Source organism: Channa argus, chromosome 21 (genome assembly GCF_033026475.1).
Source record: "Channa argus isolate prfri chromosome 21, Channa argus male v1.0, whole genome shotgun sequence".
In the NCBI taxonomy this organism is placed as follows: Eukaryota; Metazoa; Chordata; class Actinopteri; order Anabantiformes; family Channidae; genus Channa; species Channa argus.
The window spans coordinates 1,408,148-1,431,909 of NC_090217.1; the positions used below are offsets into that span (position 1 = coordinate 1,408,148).

At 40.1% G+C, this 23,762-nt stretch overlaps 1 protein-coding gene across 4 annotated transcripts in view; it reads left to right on the forward strand.

Annotated features, from left to right (window-relative positions):
• ptprb (protein tyrosine phosphatase receptor type b) overlaps nt 1-21,393 on the forward strand; it is a 29,873-nt gene extending 8,480 nt beyond the window's left edge. For 2 of the 4 annotated variants that reach the window (XM_067489649.1, XM_067489647.1), the window contains 32 exons: nt 163-280; nt 563-708; nt 3,130-3,396; nt 3,796-3,854; nt 4,073-4,277; nt 4,349-4,446; nt 4,915-5,080; nt 5,167-5,288; nt 5,373-5,520; nt 5,593-5,862; nt 6,124-6,296; nt 6,845-6,995; nt 7,207-7,307; nt 7,845-8,010; nt 8,101-8,376; nt 9,338-9,616; nt 11,684-11,830; nt 12,021-12,160; nt 12,550-12,686; nt 12,780-12,886; nt 13,503-13,608; nt 14,296-14,376; nt 14,725-14,742; nt 14,825-14,906; nt 15,236-15,326; nt 16,655-16,731; nt 17,285-17,419; nt 18,358-18,480; nt 18,599-18,762; nt 19,440-19,575; nt 19,758-19,878; nt 20,148-21,393. In XM_067489649.1, the coding sequence (XP_067345750.1) occupies nt 163-280; nt 563-708; nt 3,130-3,396; nt 3,796-3,854; nt 4,073-4,277; nt 4,349-4,446; nt 4,915-5,080; nt 5,167-5,288; nt 5,373-5,520; nt 5,593-5,862; nt 6,124-6,296; nt 6,845-6,995; nt 7,207-7,307; nt 7,845-8,010; nt 8,101-8,376; nt 9,338-9,616; nt 11,684-11,830; nt 12,021-12,160; nt 12,550-12,686; nt 12,780-12,886; nt 13,503-13,608; nt 14,296-14,376; nt 14,725-14,742; nt 14,825-14,906; nt 15,236-15,326; nt 16,655-16,731; nt 17,285-17,419; nt 18,358-18,480; nt 18,599-18,762; nt 19,440-19,575; nt 19,758-19,878; nt 20,148-20,170 (4,433 nt within the window). In that variant the 3' untranslated portion in view covers nt 20,171-21,393. Of the gene's footprint in view, nt 1-162; nt 281-562; nt 709-3,129; nt 3,397-3,795; nt 3,855-4,072; nt 4,278-4,348; nt 4,447-4,914; nt 5,081-5,166; nt 5,289-5,372; nt 5,521-5,592; nt 5,863-6,123; nt 6,297-6,844; nt 6,996-7,206; nt 7,308-7,844; nt 8,011-8,100; nt 8,377-9,337; nt 9,617-11,683; nt 11,831-12,020; nt 12,161-12,549; nt 12,687-12,779; nt 12,887-13,502; nt 13,609-14,295; nt 14,377-14,574; nt 14,688-14,724; nt 14,743-14,824; nt 14,907-15,235; nt 15,327-16,654; nt 16,732-17,284; nt 17,420-18,357; nt 18,481-18,598; nt 18,763-19,439; nt 19,576-19,757; nt 19,879-20,147 lie in introns of those variants that run through there. The other 2 variants (XM_067489648.1, XM_067489650.1) reach the window with 2 other exon arrangements.
• The last annotated feature ends 2,369 nt before the right edge of the window (nt 21,394-23,762 follow it).

Here is a 23,762-nt window from a genome sequence, read left to right on the forward strand (position 1 = left end):
GTGATATCCAGCCATACAGAAAGATCTGTTTGACTTTTCAGGTACCTTCAAGCTTTAATGTTGTGTCTTCACATTGAGTAAATGTCTAATAAGACAGGAAAGTCCTCGCATGCATGTGTGCAGAAACTCCAGTGTGTAATTGTATGTTTGTGCATGTTGCAGTTCCCAAGGAGCTTTCTACCATCAGTCTGAGAAGCTTAGGAGTCGACTGCCTTCGGGCATCATGGGAAAAACCACCAGGAGACGTGGACTCGTTCATGCTGACCCTGCTGAGAGACAGGTGTGATTCTTCAGGGAGGTCCTCTTCTTTCCTGATGACAGAATAGACATGGATTTATTTAACTTAGCGCAAAGACTGTGAGCTGCTGGAAACTGGAAACCAGAAATGAACCCACCTAATAACTCCAGATATTATAGCAGATATTAAAATTTTATCCTCACAGTTTCAGCACCAGGTCTGTGCAGTAATTGTTGACATGGTGTTGAAAATGTGTTTTTCTGTGAGGACTTTACATAAATCTGTTCACATGATTGTTGACACTGAACTTTTCTTTTCCTTCAGTGTTGTGGTTCAGAACTTCAATGTTCCTGTCGGTTCTTCTTCTCTGCTGATGTCCGGTTTAACTCCCGGCACCCTCTACACGCTGCAGACTGCCACTGTCAGCGGGGGGGTGGAGTCTAAGACCACCAGCCAGGAGGGACGCACAGGTGAGTGAACAGGAACCAGACATGAACTTTCTACCTCCCACCCTGAGCTGACTGCTGATTTATTGTGGGAAAAGTACGGATGTTCCGATACTTTTTCCCAGAGTGAATACAAGCACTTACATTTGTACCTGCAGACACAGAGTTGTGATACAAGTACTAAACTGTTTTGCTTGTAGTATGAGTTGCTGGAGAGTAAAATCCTCATCAGTTTATGACACTAAAGCAAATCCCACGAGAACAGAAATTCTCACGTGTTCTGCCAAAACAAATGTCGTCAACAAGGATTTAAAAAACTGAGTAAGCTTCAAAGAACAAAAACAAAGGGGGAAAAAAGAGCAAGCACAGATTTAGGGTGAGATGGAGAAGTGTGAACAACATGGACTGTAGTGTTTCCACAGGAATATGAAAGTAAAATAACTTTGGAAAACAAAGAACTTCAGGTAACTTTCTAGTTACTATATATAACGCTTGTTGCTGATGTCAGTCACAAATATTAAACATTTTTAAAATATTTTTAAGAAACATGGGTTATATGTTAGTAACTTGATTTTAAGACTTTACTTTTGTCCCTATCACTTATCTTAAAACAGCTCTAAACCACAGACATTTGTCCACCTCCGTCTACCTGCATATGATAATGTAGTATTGAGCACAATATTGGATGTTTTATGAAGAAGAAGAACAAGTACACAAAAGTAGTACCTGGCCCGATACCTGATATTGGTGTCAGCATCAGGACATCACCAGGGGAACTGTTTTCATCACAGGTTTTTAAATAATTAAGTTTCCTGAAAAAAACAAAACAGTCCATAACTGAAGAGAATAATATATTTAATCATTATACATTTTCATTAATAAATTAATACACATTTATAGCAAATTCTTTGCTACCGTGTGTGACTAAAACATGGTCTAGGTCACACATATACACTTTATAACCCACAATAATGCAAATTTAAATGTTTATTAAAGTAAAATTTCCTTTGGACAGGCAGAAGTGGAGGCTGCATGAAAATAGTAAAACCGGAATTTTATAAAATGTCTTCATAACAACATTTAAAATGTCCTTGCATCTGCTTATAACCATCATATGTTATGGTGAATTTGTAGTATCGGCATGTTTATACAGTGTTAATAAATCCTAAATTGGAAACATTGAAATGAGTTTGATTTTAAGTTTTACTTTACAGAAAATTTCTGTAGTTGTTTTTAGGGAACTTTAATATAATTATTGCATTCACTTTTTTCTTTGTTTACAGTTTGAAACCATTTATATTTTTGGCTAAATTTAAATGTATCGCCTTTTAAAATATACATTTTTGTTTAATGCTCCCACCTGAGCAGAAAAAGCTTCCAGCTGAACATTTCAGCTTGTTTTTCAGTATTTCACGTTAGTGTAGCAAATATTCCGCCATTGTTCTGTCTGTAGAGAGGAGACGGTGCACGACCAATCTTTTTAACATTTTCTCCCAAAAGGTCACAGCTCCAGTTATTGTCAAGCTTCAGACTTCATTGTTTCACAGATGGAAAAGAACAGAATTTGCATTTACAGTTTTTTGCTGAGATTAATGAGAAAAAAATATGTTGACAAAATATGAAAAGTGGAAGTTTGTTTTCTGTTGTCATTGTTTAAGCACCCAGAAGCATGTGAGGAGTTCACACATGCTTATGTAAGACTGTTTGATTGCTGCTCAGTCAGACTGATTGTGTAGAGACAATATCCCTGTGCAGGATTTGTGTTGTTTCCTATCAAAGTCATTCAGCTGCTGTTAACAGGAAAAACCCAGTGACCCCCTCAATCCAACACAGAAAACAGCACTTTTGGACATCTAGTAAATCGTGACAAATTGGCCATTTAGATGTGATTGTCCACAGCAATCGCTGCACATTACAGGATAAAAAAAAATTGATCCACTTATTGTTATGATCAAAAATATTCAGAGCAATAAATATTTTTAAATGCAAAAATGTTTTCTCATCTTATGCATTTATTGGTTTTATAGAAAAACCGTGTCAGGGTTCTACTGTGTGTGTGTGCGCGCGTGAGAAAGTGTGATAACATCAGAGAGTTTTTAGAACAATGGCTGAAATACCAGAAACAAAGTTAGGAATGTTCCACCACAAACACACCCAGCTCAAAGGCTTCCTGTGTACCCCCCCCCCCCCCGCTCTGGAAAAAGATGTCTCCCAGGACAAAATTTCCAGAGTAACTTTTTTTTTGCTTAATTGAACTTCATGATACTGCATTTCATAACTGAAGCCTAAATTCAGGTTTAGTGCAAAATCCCATGTTCTTTGTAATTTATTTAAAATTAATCCATTGCTGGATTTCTGTCTTACAACTTTGATTCTGAGCAAAGATCTTTAATAGTAAATATAGTTCATAGTTTAAACTATTTTAATACAAATATTTTCTTTCAGCCCCAGCATCAGTCTCTGAGGTCACTGTTGCTAATGGCGGCAGGTCAGATGCTCTTCAGGTGTCATGGCAACTGGCGGTGGGTGTGGTGGACAGCTACTTAGTTTGTCTCAAGGCTGGGACAAAAACCATGCACACGCTTGCTGTGTCTCACTCTTCACCCCCTGAATGCTCCTTCAGTTCTCTGGTCGCCGGGCGACTGTACACTGTTGTCATAGTGACGCGAAGTGGCGGCCTGGAGAACACCACCACGACTCGAGCACGAACGCGTAAGGATAGATTCTATTTACTACTGTGTTTAGTGCTTGTGTTGCCACGTTTTCAGTTTTTTGTACTATGGTTTACAGTGGTGTAAAAATATTGACACTAGAATTTTTTTACTGTTACAAATACAATTCCTGAATTTAAAATGTTGTAGAAGTACTCAAAGCAGATTAATGTGGCTGCATAGTAGGATTCAGTTATACCTAGTTGTATTAATGTCTGAATAATTAATTTTGTTTATTTATTAGATTTTTTCAATTAAGTGATCAGTGTCTCACAATGACAATTTGTTTTGAAATGATTTAAAAAATCCCATAGAAAAGCATCAAATGTGAGAAGCTGTAACGCAGCGTGCTTTAAAAGCAGTAAACTATAAATCATTGTTTTGTGTTCTTGTCTTGCAGAACCTGCCACAGTGCAGAACCCAACAGCTGTTCACTCTGCAAGAGATGACTTCCTCAGGGTGCGTTTGCCATCAGTACAAAACTGCCTCCGTAGCACTTTTACATCTCAGAAATATCGTAATATTTTGGAAAACAGTGTTGCAGTTTTTTTTTTCCACCCCGTGCGTCAAATATAAAATCCAAGTCTGTGTTAACTTCTTATGCCTTTTATTCTTCATATAAAAAGCGTATTAGCTCCTGACCTTCTGTATGACTTCCCTGTATTGTGTGTGTTCAGGTTTACTGGCGTCATGCAGCTGGAGATTTGGACCGTTACGTGGTTCTGATCAGCTACAACCACACCGTGCTGCAGAACAAGAGCGTCTCTACTGGACACAATGAGTGCGTCTTCTCCTCTCTGACACCAGGGAGACTTTACACCGTCACCGTTGAAACCTGGAGCGGTGACTACGTCAGCAGCGTCTCCATCAACGGACAAACCTGTAAGTCAGAAGACAGGGGAGCAGTGTCACTCACTTTTCAATTATGGTTCTGAATTCATGTTTTTCTTCAGTTCCAGGAACTGTGGGCAATTTGTCCCTAAGCAACAGAGGAACACGTGATTTGACTGTCACCTGGACCCCTGCCCCTGGAGATGTGGACCACTATGAGGTGAGCTCTAACGGAGACATTAAAGCAACACAAGTTACCTTCTTACTGCCAGTTTCATTTTTTACAAACAGTTGTTTATTATACTCTACGTGTACAAGTACTGCATACAAACCATAAATCCTTTCTCAACCTGAAATAATAAGTACATGCTGTAAATTGTCTAAAAGTGACTGTATTGCAGTAAGAGTGAGGTTTGTGACAAAAACAAAGTAACTATCAATTTTTTTTCTTCTGCAGAATCTGAAATGTTCAGGTTTTACATTTAATTGATACAGATTTAAGGAGAAGACCACTTCACAAACCTGATTTGACTAAGTGTGAAAAATGAACATTGATTTCCTCGGTTCACTAATGGACCCTTTACTTTGTAGCAGTTAAACACACCAGAGGCACTTTTAAAAAATATTTTGTCAACTCATTTCACATTTGTGCTGTAAACAAATAAATCAGCCGACCCCTCGTCTTCAGATCACTCTGCTCTTCAATGATACTCGGGTTTTCCCCCCGGTCCTGCTGAGCAGCGATGTGCGACAGCACAATCTGACCTCTCTGACCCCCGGGCGACTCTACAAGATTGTGGTGTCGACGTTCAGCGGACCCAATCAGAGGCCTCAGTTTATAGAGGGACGGTCAGGTAAATGTCACTAATGCCCTGTGATGAAGGGGAGTCCAGCTGTTGTGAATTCATTCATTCATTCACTCTTTTGTGTCTGTCTCCAGTTCCCAGTGCAGTGGGGAACCTCCACCTGGTTTCTCAGCCTGAATCACCTGGTGGGTTGTTGGTCACCTGGACAGCTGGAGATGGAGACCTGGACCTGTTCGTGGTCTCCCTGTCAACCCCAGTGAGTGCAGCCGCACTTTTAAATCCCATTATGTTTGTTGATCAAACGTACAAGGAAAAAACTTCCACTACTTTTTGTCTCCAGGGCGGTGCAGTCACAGACAGCCGTAAGGTCCAGAAACAAGTCACCTCCCTGAACTTTCTGGATCTGATTCCAGGCCAAGCTTACGCCATCACTGTCGAATCGCTGAGTGGGAAGCTGAACAACAGCAACACCGCCGTTGGCAGGACAGGTGAGACACCACACAATTAAGTTATTCTGATTCATTCAAACGTGAGTTGAAATTATACCTGATAATCACCAGTACCGGCCAGAGTCACGGCCCTGCAGGCGGACAACGACCACACCACCCACAGCCTCAGCGTCAGCTGGGAGCGACCAGTGGGCGTTTATGATGGCTACAGTCTGCGGTTACTGGATGAAGTCGGTGCCATCGTGGCCAATCGGTCTGTGCCTGTTGAGAGTCGAAGCGAGCTGCTGGAGGGTCTGACCTCAGGGAAGCGGTACAGTGTCAGCATGGTGACGCTGAGCGGTGGCGTCCCATCACTGGAGGCCACAGCAGAGGGTCAAACACGTGAGTCTCTACGCATCTCTAGATTAATTTAGCTTCCTTGCATAGAAATGCTGTACATGGTTCCTACACCCACTGTCGCACGTTGCTGCAGTTTAAGATGTTTTAGTCTCCAGTGTTTCTACAACCTGTGTTTTTGTGTTTATCCTGTATTTGTGTTAAAGTTTGTGTTGCTTTACAAGAAATTACTGTAAACCTTAAATAATTGCAATTTTACAGCAAATTATCTGACCTCAGGTGAATAGTTCTCCATCTGTTATCCAGGTCCCGCTGCAGTCAGTAATCTAACAGTCTCTCTGACCAACACCTCCTCGCTGTCCTTCTCCTGGCGTCCATCAGACGGCCGTGTGGACACCTATGAACTGTCACTCTACAGGATCATTGAACCCACAGCCAATCATGGACTGGATGCTGCAGGGAGGACGGAGCATCACCAGGTAGCATTAATCTTATAGAAGCAGGTAAACACCACATATAGGAGGCAGACACACAGGAAATGTTACAAACTCTTGCTTTTTTCACATGTGAACTCTGGACATTATCCAGAGTTGTTGTTGTTGTCGTTTCACACCTGTACCACAGAGTTGGAAGCATCCTCACGGAGAAACTCTGCTCGATGTCAGTGAGGAAGTTGCAACATGATTCAAAATTAGGCTGCAGGAAACAAAGTTTTGTTTACAGCACATCGAAGTAGTGAGTCACAGATAATTTGGGCTTTGTACTAAGGGGGTCGTGGGAGAAAGTCTTGATATTCTCCATTGTTTGTGTTCTCAAATACACTGCCTCCAGGTAAAGTACAGAAGATCAGGATTCCAACGCATATGATCAATTTACTGCTCTACATGTCTGCCCAGTTTATCCATCTTCGCCCTGGAAGGGGTTTCCCAACAGCCAAAACACAGAAGAATCTAGGGTTTAAAAAAAAAGTACCTGTGTGGCTCAGCCCTGGCCTTGTTTTCCTAACTGCTCTGTGTGTGTGTTTCAGGCTGTTGGCGAACTGGTGGACCTGCAGAAAGTCGGTCCAGCTGCAGACAGCTGTGTTTTCTCTGACCTGGAACCAGGAAGTCTGTACAGGCTGCAGGTGGTGAGCTGGAGCCGTCGCATGAGCAGCGACTCCTCTGTGCTTGGCAGAACCGGTCAGTGTTTGTCACCATCACCTCCTTGCTACACACCTTGCTTTTGTTCATTTTAAAGGATTTTAACCTAGGTTTCCTCCTTTAAACATCTTGCACTATGCTTTGTCCTGTCGTCCTTTTCTTCTCCGCCTGCTTCTCTCATGCGTCTTCATTTTTATCTTCTCTCTCCCACTCAGTCTTAATTTTCTCTCTGTTCATTCATTCTCTGCAGTCCCGTCTCCAGTTTCGCGTCTTCAGGCTCAGAGTTCAGGACGGACGGACAGACTGACAGTGAGCTGGCAGCATGGAGGGGGAAGCTGGAGCAGCTATGAGGTAAACTGAGGAATGTCTCCCAGCCGAAGGTTTTCTAATGTTGCTTCAGACACACTAAACTTAAACCTTCTGAGCACACAGCTTGTAAAAGCAATGGCTGTGTTGATGCGTCATTACAGCTGATAACAGGAAAAATATTCATAATTGATGTCGCAAAACCAGGAGGAACAAAAAGGCTTCTCCTCCACTCCCTGCTGCAGGATGTTCTCGTCTCTTCCTTCCCTGCACAGGAGATTAACACATCAAGGCACCTTTGTTAGCACATTAGCTTGATAATTGAACTTCATATAGTTAAACTAAAATATTCTTTATATTTGCTAGTTTCCAAATTGACTGCAACACATTCAACAATTTAACAGCTTCACTTACTTTTCAGATGCAGATTATTCAAACAGAATCTAATAAATAATGTTATTATGGATCAGCTGCACCTTTACCTGCTGCTGTTTTTGCTCAAGTAAAACATCTAAGAAATAATACCAGCTTTATGGCTTTAAGTCTTTATATGTAAAGTCTGTTGTTTCTGTGTAATTTAAGGTGGTATTGTCTGATGTTTCTGGAGCCACTCTGGGAGCTCAGATGCTGGCGGCAGGTCACACGAGTCACACATTTCTGGGCCTGACCCCTGGTAGACTGTATCGTGCTACGGTTACAACACATAGTGGCGAGCTGACCAATCACGTCTCAGCTTTTGGACGCATCTGTAAGACCAAAAAAAACACCAAACTGAAACACGTTGTATTTAATGTCTGAGTTTTAATGAGGTTAACTTGTTTTCTTTATTTCACCCAAGCTCCAGAGCCGCCCACAGAGCTGTCTGTTAAACAAGGTCCAACAAATGATAGGATAGAGCTGATGTGGTCTCCCCCCATCTTTGGGGACTACGATGACTTCAGTGTTCAGTGGACCCCCCCAGGAAACCTGTCAGTCACAGAGAATCGCCTGAACAGACGCATTGTCAGTGGGATGTTTCCGGGGCGACTGTACAACTTTACAGTGTCGACTGTCAGCGGGGGCAAGGATGGTCCCACAGTCATGAGCCAGCCAATTCAGAAAAGCATCAGGACAAGTAGGTGGAAAAGGTCACAAAATCCCAACAGTTAAACAGATCCATCAATTTGTTCAACTTTAGGACGACATGAAAACATACATTTAGAAAAGGTCTATAAAAGCCTAGAGGAACTGGTAAATGTAGTTTAACAGATTGCAGACTTCTAGTTTTTTCATTTGATTGTAAAAGTATTCAGGAAACAAGCTTTAGAGGTTGAAGCTCATCATGATCATGATAAATCTACTTTGCAGTACTTGCACACTGCTGAAGCATCACAAATGACGTTTTTGAAGTCCCGGATAAACTCGGAAGGCTCTGTGCAAACCAGTCAGGCTGTTTATGGGGCTAGTCGGGTGCACGTAGGCGTCATGTTAAAGCAGCTGAGGAAGAAAGTGTTGACAAAGATGGAGGAGCACTGCTGTCAGATACCATTTCCCTTCATTAAGATGTATTTTTCCTACTAGCCAGTAGATGGAGTAGGAATGAAGGCCCTGGACCTAAAATGATAACACAAGCACTTGTCTGTCTCTCTCTGGGTCTGAATCCATTTTTAATCACAGATCCCTGCAGGGATCTAAAACAGATCACCACATAGGAAAACAGGCTCAGAGCTTCATTTATAAATATGTAAACACTGACCCAGATTCTTTCGGCTGAGGCCGCTCAGGAATTGAAAATTGTGTTCTAACATTTTGCCTTCTGTTATAATCTCTAAAAGAGAAGTTTTATCATTCAGTCAGAGCAAATCAACAGACATTTAACAGAAAAACAAACTGAAATGCCTCCTTACTTTTCTGCTAATCTACATTAAAAAAAAATATATATATCTTTGCTTTGTTCTTATATTGTTACCTCCCCTTGTTCCCTTCTTCCTCTGCTCTCAACCTTTATCTTCCTCCCTTTCACTTTTTTTGATACCTCTGTTTTTCCCCTCATTGTTTCTTCATTTCATTTCCTCTTATCCCCCTCCTCTTTTTAGGCCCATTGGCTCTGAAGTCCATCCACTGCCTTCCCGTTTCATCCTCCTCCCTCTCATGCTCCTGGTCACCCCCCGTCGCTGACTTTGACTCATATGAGGTTGAGTGTCGTCGCCATGACAACGGGGAGCTGATCTCTGTGCTGAAGCTGGCGGGAGGCATCACTACAGTAAGGCTGGACCACCTGGAGGCGTTCAGGAAATACTCTGTGACAGTTCGGGTGTCGTCGGCCGGACAGATGAGTCCACCAACATCACACAGCAGTGTTACCATGATAGATCGTGAGTGTACACACACACACACACACACACACACACACACACACACACACACCCCCTCAGGTGATGTAGTGGAGTTGGAGTTTAAATAGGACTGGCCACCTGAGAGATGGTTTCAAACTATTTACAGAAGTATCTATAGCAATACCATAAACTAAAGGATAAGTGTTTTTTTTAGATATTTTACTGTCAACAAATCAAAATGTCATCTGTAACTAAACACACTAAGAAGTGAGAATGTTCATGTTACTTTCAACATTGACACAGGCTCCACTACAGCAGCTGTCATAAGATGTTTTAACAAAATTAAATGACAAACATCCTGTAAAATCCAACTCTGAAGGCACCAGAGACGCGTTACAGCGACATTTTGCAGCTGCAGTCAACATGACAGTTTGTAGGGTGGAAGAGACCAGAGTTCTGGTTCAGATTAGACATCTTGTACATAACATCCTTGTTACAATTGTTTGTTGCCCAGCTGTAAAGAATTGTTACCAAACTGCTGTTTGCACAGTGATTTTTTTCTGACTATGGCCATTTTAATATCTGGTGCTAAAGACAGCATTTTAAACAGAAACCTGCTGCCATGGGGGGACACTTTCCACAAATGCTTCTGTAGCTTGACTAGGTTAGGGACAAATGATAGTCATTTAGGCTGTAGGACTTTTTGGTTATAACAGACACCTGAGCTGAGATTTTCTTACTTTCTTGAATAAAACATTTAGGTTCTACATTCAGTTCAGTCTGAAATGTATTAGTAAAAATAACTAATTATAACTGCAAAGGTAAAAAGAAAAATCTAATATTTTACCTTATTTAGCACTGATATCTCTACCAAGTAAATAACCAGTATTATAACTCAACTATCAACTGGTGCCAACTCCTGCAAAAAGGCAAAGAAACTTTTGTTCAGTGACACACTCTCCTGATCATCTGTCATTCCTTGTTTTTCCCTTCTGTCACTGTGACCTCAAACCCACTCTGAATCTTTTCTTCCTTCTTAGTCTTCTGCAGCTTTTGTTCCACTCAGTTCACATCACATCTCTCCTACCTTCTCCCTCTGCTCATGTTGCATCATAAATCATCCTGACACAACTGGACTGGACACAGAAAAGGACGACTCCGTAAAATCTCAGTTTTGTTTTTTAAATAGTTGCCCACAGTCAAGAAAGTGGTAAACATAGAGAGAGATTAGTCTCATTTGTCTCTTTGCTTAACGGAAAAGAAACATGACATGATTTTAAAAATAAAACACGCACTTTATTTCATGACAGGTTTGGTGCAGAAGTTTGCATCCCGTCATTTGAAAACCGTAAAACAAAAGATTTTTTTTAAACACATTTAATGCACATTCAGCTAACTTATCGGAAATAAAGTTATTTTCAATTATTTATCTATGAGGATGCAAACTTTTTCACCAATAATAATTTCTCATTATATTCCTTTTATTTACATTTATGGACCATTTTTGCTTCATCAGATGATGAAAGAAGATTTGTATCTGCTAAATGTGCATTGTTATTGTACTAGTTTGAGGGTTTGCATCCCCGTACCTTATATTAAATCTGTATTTTTTTATCTATATTGACAAAATATTAATAAATAACTTTGGCAAATTTCAAAATGTATTTGATTTAACAATCCTCATACTAAAACCAACAATGTATGTTTTTCTTCACGTTTAGAGTCTGTCAGCCTGTAAACTAAATTAGCTTGTTGATTAGCTTTGTTGCTCAAAAATGATTGAAACCACCAGTCAGCTGCATTGCTGAGGTAACAGCTGGACAACTACTGAAAGGACAGAGAATTTAACAACGTATTCAGACAATCATGGCCCATTATCAAGGTTCCTAAATAACAAACCCACAGTAAAGACATTTAATAGAAATCAAAGACAAATCAAAAGTGATGTTGTAGTTGTATAAAGTAAATTAGTATTTTTGTTAAATTTGACAACCATGGGATTTGTAAATATTTTTTTTTTCTTTTTTTTTTTTTTTTAAGATCAGCAGTGACTGGGGGGGGAAAAAAAAGCATAAAACCTATCTGCTATACATGTTTCCTCCTCAGGTCCACCAGTCCCTCCACCCAGCGTCTGTGTCAGTGAGAAGTCAAAGGTCACTCCATCGTCCATATTGTTTCGCTTTAACTGCTCCTGGTTCAGCGACGCCAACGGAGCTGTGAGATACTTCACTGTGATCGTGGCTGAGTCTGATGGTAAAAACACACACACAGATATAAAAATGTATTCGGCAAAGTCACTGATTATGCTACAAATATGCAGAATTCAGATATTTAGAATTTGCTCAGATGCTTTTACTTTTAAGGCTAATACTTTTATACATAAGGTTAACAGCTGTTATCACAAACTGAACAATCAGTTGTTTTTTTCGTCGTCTCTCAACAGCCAATGATCTCCAGCAGCCTGAGCAGCACCACCCTTTGCCCTCCTACCGTGACTACATCAACAACGCCTCAGTCCGAGTGTATCAGACGGCGTACTTCCCCAGTCGCTGTCCACAAGACATTGAGGCCTCTGCTGGACAGGTCCGACCAAAAATACAGAGTCAACGTGTTTACATAACTTTAAATATGTCATTATTTTGCTATTTATTGCAAACCAATAATATTCTAATGTTCTGATTCAGCAGCAACATAACTAAAACCATACAAACTACATCAGACCACACCTGCAGAAACACAAGCAGTAAAATAATTAACAATTTTGAATTTGAAAAGTGAACATTTTCTTGTTTACTTGGGAAATATAAATGTAATTTCTGTAGCCATTAAACTTTACTGGAGGAGACATTTGAAGATGTGGCTTTGGGAGATGAAGATCATCAGCAGAGTAAATCAATAATAAAATAGAACTTAGGAGCAGGAGATATGTAAAACAAAAGTATCAAGTAAAATTGGTCGATTGTATTAATTAGGTGGTGGAGGTGAACCTGGGGGCAGGAGGTGACCGGCTTGGGGGAGCCTGTGATCATTACCATGACGACGACCTCTACCTGAGTGACAGCTATGGCAGCTTCTGTGACGGACCACTGAAAGCCAAAACATCCTACAGGTAGCATCAGGCCCACACATCAAAAACATCATTTTCTGAATCTGAAAACGATGTTGACTCTGTGTGTGTGTTTGTGTGTGCCTGCATATTCAGGCTGAGTGTTCGAGCCTTCACCAGGCTGTTTGATGAAAACAACAGAGAGCTTCCTCAGCCGCTGTTCTCCGACACTTACCTGTCTGCACCAATCAGGACACACCCAGGTGAGTAAAACACACACACCTCTCACTTCACTTATGAGGAACCCTGGAAGGCAAAAACTGAAGCTCTAACCTGTTAATTTTCCAATTGTTAAATGAAAATTCTGATCAAATTATTACAGAGAAACAAAAACAGGACAACAAACAAGTTTTGCAGACTTATGATCCATATACAAGTCTCTGTTACAGCTTCACTTTACTGTTGTCCACACATGAATCCCTCTCCTTTCACTGCCACCAGGATAAAGCTGCAGAAGTACAAATATATGGATATATCTATATGGATTTTCAATAGGTCCACAATACTATTGTTTTGGGAGGTGAAAGATGCATTTTTCATTGTCAAAAGTGAGCTCTTATTAGCTAACAAACACACAACATGAAAACTAGAAAATGTTTTAGCTTCAGCAAGTGACTAAGTAGTAGAAGTACACAAACTCAGTACTCAGGTGAAAGTGCAAGTACTTGCCTAAAAAAACTACTCAATAAGAAATTACAGTATTTTAAACATGGTAAAAATTGATTGAAATTTTTAACTTGGACAACAGCGAGCTAAGTTCTGCTGTTTTGGATACAAGTGTATTAGTAGTAGACCTACCTGATGTTTGTTTTTCATCAGAACCTCTAGGTGGCGTCGTGGAGGGTCTGAGTGCTGGGATGTTTTTCATTGGGATGATGGTGGCTGTCATCTCTCTGCTGGTCTACAGACAGAGGCTACGCAAAGTGTGAGAGCACAAAAACACATTACTTTCCACTTTTACAACCTGCCTCACGTAATACTTCTTATTTAATTTAACAGACCACAACAGGTTCTGCTCAAACTAATTTAATAAGTGAAATAATCACTAAATTTCAAAGGCCTGCTTAGAAGTAACACAGAATTATTAACCTTTTAATTAACATTTATGTTCATTATTTAATGGTTTAGTCAGAAAAGTGTGAAAAATATTTACAACAGGATCTCAACTTCCCAGGTGACAGAGAAAAACACAATCATATTCATCAAGAGGCTGAAAACAGCAATTTATTTTTTACATTTAACCATAGAATCAAAAATAGTTGCAGATTCTGATGATTGTTTAGTCAATTATCACTGCAACTCTAATTGATTGCAATAATACTGCAACTGCATATTATGGAGGCAAATTTAATTACCACTTCATTCACTGTAATATTGTGCTGGCACAGTCCATCCTACAAAGAAATTGGCTCCAAGGTGCTAAAAAAAAGTTTGGTTGATTTGCTTTAGATTTAGTTTATGTAAGGCTCGCTTAAATTATTTTGAGTTAATTAGTCCTATTGAGACATTGAGTCATGAGAGTAAATAGTGTCAATGTTTTATGGAGTTTGTTGGCCACAGAATTTGTTTGATGTATAGCTGTGTGTGTGTGTGTGTGTGTGTGCGTGTGTAGGGCTGTGCAAGAGAACCCGGTGGTGAGAATGAGTATGTGGAAAGAGATTCCAGCTTCAGGGATATATATGGGAGTCAGGAGGTAAGTGTGGAATTAGTTTCCCTCAGTATGACAAAGAGAGTGAGATTAGTTTCTAGTACCTCCACAGTCCAATATGTGAGTGTGTGAAGTATTAGTTTCCAATAAACCTTGGTCTGGGGACTTCATCACTCCCCCACCACAGTCTACAGCAGCTGTGAATAAATGTGTACCGTGCATATGTTCATATATTCACCACAGCTCATTAATGGTCGGGTTGAAAGTGGAAAACAAACTTTTTAGATGAAGCACCATGACTGGACATCCGTCTTCAAACATTTTATACAACGAAGTGACTGCCATGACAGCACAATGGTCTTAACTAGTTGTTTCTCTTTCTTCTGGTTGTAGTAATCGTCGGGTCACCAGGTAAGATCCCTTATTTTGCTGCAGCTTAGAACATGTATTAATATGTGGCAGTTTTTATGAGTAACTTCTGTTTCCTCTTCAGTCCTGTCAAAGTGTGCAACTTTGAGTCCCATCTGACCAAGCTGCAGGCTGACTCCAACTACCTACTTTCTGAGGAGTTTGAGGTAATGCAATCAGTTTTATATTCTTTTTCATATCAGCAGAAAACTGACAGCTGACTCTACTGGACCTGATCACAGCAGCTTTTGTACAGTTAAAGTGAGTGGAGCTCAGCTATATAAACTAATGGTACAAATGACCTGGGAGTGCAAACTAGACTAAGCTTTCATATTATACAGCCTTGCTGGACTCTTGAAACCACTACCAAGGAACTGCAAAGTCTGCAACAAACACTATGGTGTTAAAATCTACAGAAATATAAGTTACACAATGAGAGCTCTAAGAAAATTCACCCATTTACCATGAAGATCATTTGGCTTCTGTGTTTGTACAGGATCTAAAAGATGTGGGCCGCAACCAGGCCATGGACGTCGCCCGTCTACCAGAAAACCGAGGAAAGAACCGCTACAACAACATCCTGCCATGTTAGTACTCCTGCATGAGTCTGTGTGTGTGGTGGATTGAATGGCTTTAATGTCCTGTTTGCTGCACCAGAAGCACAGAGAGAACTGAGAAAAAGTTACATGTATTTTAGCTTTTATTTTAAAATAAAAAAATTTAAAAGCACATAAATGCAATTTTTTTTTTTATAAGCTAAAAGTTATTGAAAAAGCCTCCTGCCATTGAGTTCAACCAGTGTGGGGAAAAACAAGCAGCGTGAAAACAATGACACTGTTAAGAGCTTTAATTAACAAGACATCACCCGTTCCCATGGTGACAGTGACGTACCGGCCTGAGGCTCGATGTGATAAAAATGAGTTACTACTGTAAATGAAATCTTCTGAACAAACAAGAGCATGTCCCTACAGCAATTAAATTTGACCCCCCGCCCCACCCAAAAAATCTATATACATATAGCATAGCTTTCAACACTGCTGTCAAGTAGTAGTAGTAGCAGCAGCAGTAGTAGTAGTAATAATTTGCTGTAATGCAACGTGACTTTTTATTCCCTCATTTATTTCCATTTTCTTTACCTTGTTCTACTTCCAAAAGAATCGATAATTCCATAAAAATCACTAACAAGTTATTACCGTTACACTTAGTAACAGAAGGTCCGTATCCGTATCATCAGCCTTAAAATCCCGTACCCTGAGGGCTCCAGTTTACTTGTTTTGTATTGTTCAGTAGTTGTTTTCACGTAGGCAAAAATGATTTAAGAATCTATTTTTCCTGTGTCACTTTGCAATTTCAACTAAATGATATCTGCATCACTAATGAAAAACTTATTTACCAACATTGTTTTTAAAGAGGTTTAAAGTTTATGTATGACTTTCTGCTGAGTTGTATATTACAGCTGAATAATGTTATTGTCAACCAATTTTCTTTCAAAGAGAAAACTAGGTACATTAACAGCAGCAGGTCCATAATGAACTGTCAGGGGAGTGAATTTACACTTACAGCAAAATTAACCATTGTTTCTCCTTCACTTTGAGTCAACTGAACCTCCTCATGTTTAAATGCACTGAAAGTTTTAACAAATATTCAAATATTTGTTATAAAGTAGAATATTTGTTCTAAGTAAGTAAACTGGACACAAAATGCAATCATCGTAATCTAATAATTATGTAAATTGATTTGCATACTTCTGCATTTCGAATAAGTCAAATTTTAGTGCATTTTGTTTCAATGATCTGATTCATGGTAAGTTAAGTAGAAAACAACAGTACAATACTTGCATGCACTCGTTTATTCTGCTGTAAAGTAACTAAGTTTTTACAGTGATGTGGATTCAGTAAAGTTTTTTTCTTTCTAGATGATTCCACCAGAGTAAGGCTGCCATATCTGGAGGACGACCCCTGCTCAGACTACATCAACGCCAGCTATATACCTGTATGTACACACATCTGCACATACAATGATCAGCCATAACACTATGACCACCTGCGAAACATTAAGTAGGCCCCCTTTTTGCAAAGATGTCGAGGTAGGTGTTATGTGTAAAAGTAACATCCTTAGGACATGGTAGCACCCAAGGCTTCCCAGGAGAACACTGCCCAAAGCATCACTCTCTGCAGCTCAGGCTTCTTCCCATAGTAAATCATGATGCCATCTCTCTCCAAGTAAGCAACAACCGCATTTTACTAAAACCCGATTTCAGTTCTGATGCACATGTGCCCCTTGCGAGACGATTTTGCAGATGGGCACAGGTAAGCGTGGACCCAATGGCTGTTATGTCATATGTCATATGCAACAAACTGCAATGTACTTCTTCAGGCATTACCTTTCTCAGCAATTTAAACTACAGTAGCTTTTTTTCCTGGATCAGAATGCACAGGGCCACTATCTGCTTCCCACATGCATCATAATGTTATGGCTGATCAGTATATACAACTACACACACATTTAAACATACTCTACTAATACCTCTGTCTTCTCTGTGCAGGGTAATAACTATCGCAGGGAATACATTGCCACCCAGGGACCACTACCCGGCACTAAAGATGACTTCTGGCGGATGGTTTGGGAGCACGGTGTCTACAACACTGTGATGGTGACACAATGTGTAGAGAAAGGCAGAGTGAGTCATTCAAAGTTTACATTTCTTTTTGGAGATGTTGAATATTCCAGAGTGAAATCTCAGCAGCTTGGGGCCATAAATTTGCTGTAAAAACTCATGGTCTCCTTAGGCTGAATGAGTAGAATAACCCCCACCGGACCAAACTTTAATCTAATGGAAAATTTAACAAATGTGTTGCTAGCACTTTACATATGAGACTGAGTAAATATGTATCAGAATGCGAGTGAGATTACCAGATCAAAAACAAATAGCATTGATGATGAAGTGAGTCTTTTAAAGAACAAACCTCCAGCAAAGAGATAATTTCAGGTTTCCTCACTTTCATGCTATGTGTTAGCATAGAATAGGGGTCACTACCATGGTGCCCGTGGGCACCAGGTCGCCCGCAAGAACCACATGAGTAGCCCGTGGAGTTGTTCTAAAAATAGCTCACCATAGCCCCACGTACCCATGAGCTGCATCTAATTGTTTTTTGCCATTCTATTTTGTGAGAAATCATTAACATGATCAGAGTCTACACATAGATGAATACCATTAATTTAATGAATTATTAAAGATAACATAAATTGAGCAAATTTGTTATTTCAAAAGTGCGTATTAAACTGGTAGCCCTTCGCATTAATCGGTACCCAAGAAGTAGCTCTCAGTTTCAAAAAGGTTGGTGTCCCCTGACATAGAAAGCTGGTTTGCTAAACGCTAAAATCACATCCAGCCTAATTTGCCACATAGTAAGTTAACTGAGCAACTGCACTTGGACTGTGTGAGATACTGGCCCTGCTCAGCAGTCAGTTTTATAGGCTAAAGAGTAAAACTAAAATTAGTAGAACAATCAATGGAAATGAATGTTGGTATAGTCTATAACAATTATATTTTCAGATTGACTGTAAAAGTTAAATATAGAATATTAAATAGTTATAAGCAAAACTTTGTGTTTACAGGTGAAGTGTGACCAGTACTGGCCTTCAGACAGAGAGCCTCTGTACTATGGTGACCTGGTCATTCAGATGCTGTCAGAGTCCGTCCTGCCGGAGTGGACCATCAGAGAGTTCAGGATCACATTGGTACCTGCTCTACCTTAGTCTCACTAATTAATTAATATAGTGTTGTTTTTAAAATAACATTTTGCATAAAGTTAAACAAAAAATTAAAAAGTGATCAATATGTTGTGTGTTCTGACAGGAGAGGAGCTGCAGTTACCCCCGTGTGATCCGTCACTTCCACTACACAGTGTGGCCTGATCATGGAGTCCCAGAGAGCACACAGTCCCTGATCCAGTTTGTCAGGACAGTCCGGGACTACGTGGATCGATCGCCCAGCACTGGAGCGACTGTTGTACACTGCAGGTAGGCTCACTGAGGTGCAGTAGAAAATGTCATTTTAATGAGCCTGGACTGGAGCATTACCACATTTATAACACCTACTTTAAAAAGGTACCCAGGGTTTCCCCTCCATTGGCCAATGAGACCTCCCACCCTGCATACAAGACAGGAAAATTATTTTTTTTTAAATATAATGTGTAGGTACAAACGGAGACATTCTTGGTGATGTGCCCAAATTTTACTGCCTGTCCTACATGCTTTCGACTCCTTTTCACTGAAAGAATGAGAACCAGACGTTGTCGACTTACTAAAGGCCGTACGATTTGTCCATTGCTGAAATTAAACAGCATTTAATTGTCCCCTCCCCACCCAGCTCTGTGAGAGCAGGGAGAAATTATTTGTGTGCAATAAATACATGGTAATATTTTACTTGACCCTTCGAAGGTGCTACATGAAAAAATAAATACCCCAATTTGTTTAGTGTGTGTGCAAAACTATTATCCTCTTGCCAGCATGCAAGACATTTTTTCTAGGGGAAACGCTGGGTACCCATGCACTAAGTACACCTAGGGCTCTGAGATGTCACCACTTAAAATTGAAATAATGAAATGCATTTGACACCAAACTGTCTGTATTCTAAAGTAATCAAGTACAAGTTTTAGCATCTGCATTTTATTAATAGATTCTGTTTGTGTGTTCAGTGCTGGTGTTGGCCGTACAGGGACGTTCATTGCCTTGGATCGGGTTCTGCAGCAGTTGGACTCCAAAGGGATTGTCGACCTGTACGGCTGTGTGTTCGACCTCCGCCTGCACCGCCAGCACATGGTCCAGACTGAGGTACAGTACACTGCCCACACAGCTTAAGTAACACTCTTTAAACCCTGATCTGATGTTCTAGTTGAACGTTTAAAAAAATGGAACTCATGTTTGTGTCCACATGATAAATGGCAGCTCCAACACCAGCATAGAAATAAAACCTGTTTTAAAGCCTTTTCCTAATCTTTATTTGTGTGTTGCAGTGCCAGTATGCCTTCCTTCACCAATGTGTTCGGGATGTCCTGAGAGCCAGGAAGCATCGCAGCGAGCAGGAAAATCCTCTGTACCCAATCTATGAAAACTTCAACCCTGAATATTGTCGCGGTGAGCACAAGACACAATTGTATATTATTGCTAATAAGTATCAGGAACCACATGTTCATGTGTTTAGGTATTGTTACAGCTACAGCGTTTGAGATAAACCTGGCATCCAAAGATATTTGCTATGAGTCACAACCGTCCCATACAGATTGTAATTCAGCTTGTCAGGGTTTAGTCTATAAAATGTATTGCATGTCAATTTGAACAAACATCACTTGTCACCATTATAAAACAATGAAGCAAACCCAATAACATCTAATTTGTCTTCTCAGATTTCATCTACACTGCACGTTAGACAATGGCATCCATCTGATTGAGAGGAAACTTCTAACCGTATTTTAACAGTATTCAAGGCTTCATGGAAGATCAAGCTTAAAGAAATTACATTTTTATATTAAAGGGTGTTGGAGATAAATTTCAACTAACCTAAAAAAACAGGAAAACAGGGGAAAGGAGGTTGATCTCAGGTCATAGATGTTTGAGCTTATTACATAAGTGTTTAGATCTGATATTACTTAGCACCATCTCACCAGTTATCAAATATTCTCAAAAGAAAGAGCCATCTGTTTTTGTATCCTCATTACTGTATGTTCTCACTCAATGCTCCATATAAGCTGTTTATTTAAAAACTTATTGAAAGACACATATTGCTGTATGTAAATATTGATGTAATACTTTTTTTTTTTTTTTTACATATGATAATGAAGAGAAATGTGTAATATTTTAATATCCCCTGTGTCAAGAGGCTGCAAGGAATTACACCAATCAGGTCTAACATTTTATCCACCTGTGCAATCCAATACAGCAGCTCTGCACGATTCTACTTTTACAATGATATTTTTAGGTTTAGATGATAATTCTACTGTTTATTATTGAGGTTGTAGTGCATTATAAGAGGAGGTGGTTCTAAGGTTTTTGCCATCCTATTTAAGATGAATGCGGTGGCCAAAACCTTAGAACCACCTCCTCTTCTAATGCACATAAATTGTACAGGTGGTCATAATGTTATGCCTGATTTGTGTATGTTTAACCTGCTGAGACTGAACTCACTATAACCACTGCTTTTAATAGTTTCTTTCTAAAAGGACACTATGGCAAACCATCGAGAGTTTCATGATCATAAATTGCTTAATCTAAATACATAGTAACACTTTGTTTTTAAAAACAATCTGTAATAGACTTAACTTTTGTTGTACACGTGTTTCTAGTAAAAATATTTGCTGTGTTATTGCTATATCTGAACAATGCCATTTTTTTTTATTTTAAAAAGGTTTATGTTTGTAATTTGAGCATTTGATATTTGGTTACCCTTTAACTTGACTGCTGGATTATTTGATTTTAAAATGTGATGACTGCTCATGTTTTACTGAATATTTTTTTTTCATACAATTTCATTTACTTTTGTAAGACTGTCATATGTATTAGCCAGCCCTAAGAATGTATACGTTTTTATAAATTGCTGTTGGATCACTACAAATTGGATTATAAAATGTTCATTAAAACAACTTCCACACATCTGTCACTTTTGCTGGAGTAATTTGCTAAATGTCACAGAGGAAACATTGATGATTAGCTCACCAATAACCTTCTACATTAGTCATATTACACTAACATTTAGAGCTTTGGCGTAACTATTGCATTTTACTATTAACATTTGATACATATTAATACCCAATAGAAAATGTCATCTTCTACAGGTTATTGTTCCTTGCTTAGCAGGTACATTTGTTAGCTTTACGATTTTACAGAGCTGTAAAATAGATTTCTTAACATTCACTTTCCAGCAAAAAAAAACAAATTCTGCAAGACTTATTTAATTTCCTTTTAATTACATTAGGCTGCTTATTTTTAGCTTAAGTTTGTGCAGAATGTATTTTTGATCAACTGTCCTCTCTCACTACATCCATAAATCTCCTCTTTGGTTTTCGTCTACACCTCCTGCCTGGCAGCTCCAACCTCAGCATCCTTCTACTACTTTATTCAGTTTCTCCTCAGAACATGTCCAAACCACCTCAATCTGGCCTCTCTGACTTTATCTCCACAAAATCTAACATGAGCTGTCCCTCTGATGTCCTCATTCCTGATCTTGTCCATCCTCGTCACTCCCAAAGAGAACCTCAACATCTTAAGCTCTGCTACCTCCAGCTCTGCCTCCTGTCTTTTCTTCAGTGCCACTGTCTCTAAGCCGAACAACATTGCTGGTCTCACCACCGTCTTGAACACCTTTCCTTTCATTCGCGCTGATACTCTTTTATCACACAACACACCTGACACTTTTCTCCACCCGTTCCAACCTGCCTGCACTCGCCTCTTCACCTCTTTTCCACACTCACCTTTGCTCTGAACCGTTGACCCTAAGTACTTAAAGTCCTGCATCTTCTTCACCTCTGCTCCCTGTAACCTCACCATTCCACCTGGGTCCCTCTCATTGACACACATGAATTCTGTCTTGCTGCGGCTAAGCTTCATTCCTCTGTTTTCCAGAGCAGACCTCCACCTCTCTACATTTTCCTCCACCTGCTCCCTGCTCTCACTACAAATGACAATGTCATCTGCAAACATCATAGTCCATGGAGATTCCTGTCTAAACTCATCTGTCAGCCTGTTCATCACCAGAGAAAACAAGAAGGGGCTCAGAGCCGATCCTTGATGCAGACCCACCTCCACCTTGAACTCCTCTGTCACACCTACAGCACCTCACCACTGTCTTACAGCTCTCATACATGTCCTGCACCACTCTAACATACGTCCTCATACAACACCACAGCTCCTCTCTCTGCACCCTGTCATACGCTTTCTCTAAATCTACAAAGACACAATGCAACTCAGCATCCTCAAAGCAAATACTGCATCTGTTGGACTCTTTCTAGGGATGAAACCATATTGCTGCTCACAAATGTTCACCTCTGTCCTTAGCCGAGCTTCCACCACTCTTTCCCACAACTTCATTGTTTGGCTCATCAGCTTTATTCCTCTGTAGTTGCCACAGCTCTGCTCATCTCCCTTGTTCTTAAAAATTGGTACCAGTTCACTTCTCCTCCAGTCCTCAGCATCCTCTCACTCTCCTAAATCTTGTTAAACAAACTAGTCAGAAACTCTACTGCCACCTCTCCTAGACACTTCCATACCTCCACAGGTTTGTCATCAGGACCAACTGCCTTTCCACTCTTCATCCTCTTCAACGTCCTCCTCACTTTACTCTTACTAATCTTTGCTAAGTCTCCGTCATATTCCTCATTCATCAACTCTTCAAAGTTCTCCTTCCATTTTCCCATCACACTCCTGGTACCTGTCAATTCATTTCCATCCTTATCTTTAATCACACTAACCTGCTGCACATCCTTCCCATCTCTATCTCTCTGCCTCACCAACCTGTACAAATCCACCTCTCCCTCTTTAGTGTCCAACCTAACATACAAGTCCTCATATGCTCATTGTTTGGCCTTTGCCACCTCTACCTTCACCTTACGCTGTATCTCCCTGTGCTCCTGTCTACTCTCTTCAGTTCTCTCAGTGTCCCACTTCTTCTTAGCTCCTGAACTTCCTCGTTCCAGATGACACACCGAGTACCCTCCTACCTGGCTCCCTGATCAAATTAGCTGTAGTGGTCCAGTCATCTGGAAGCACATCCGAACCACCCAGAGTCTGTCTCAGCTCCTCCCTGAAAACTACACAACATTCTTCCTTTTTCAACTTCCACCACTTCGTCCTCTACTCTGCCTTTGTCCTCTTCATCTTCCTCACCACAGGCATCATTTTACACACCACCATCCTGTGTTGTCTGGCTACACTCTCCCCTACCAATACTTTACAGTGACTGATCTCTTTCACATTACAACGTCTACACAAGATGTCGTCCACCTGAGTGTTTCTACCTCCACTGTTAC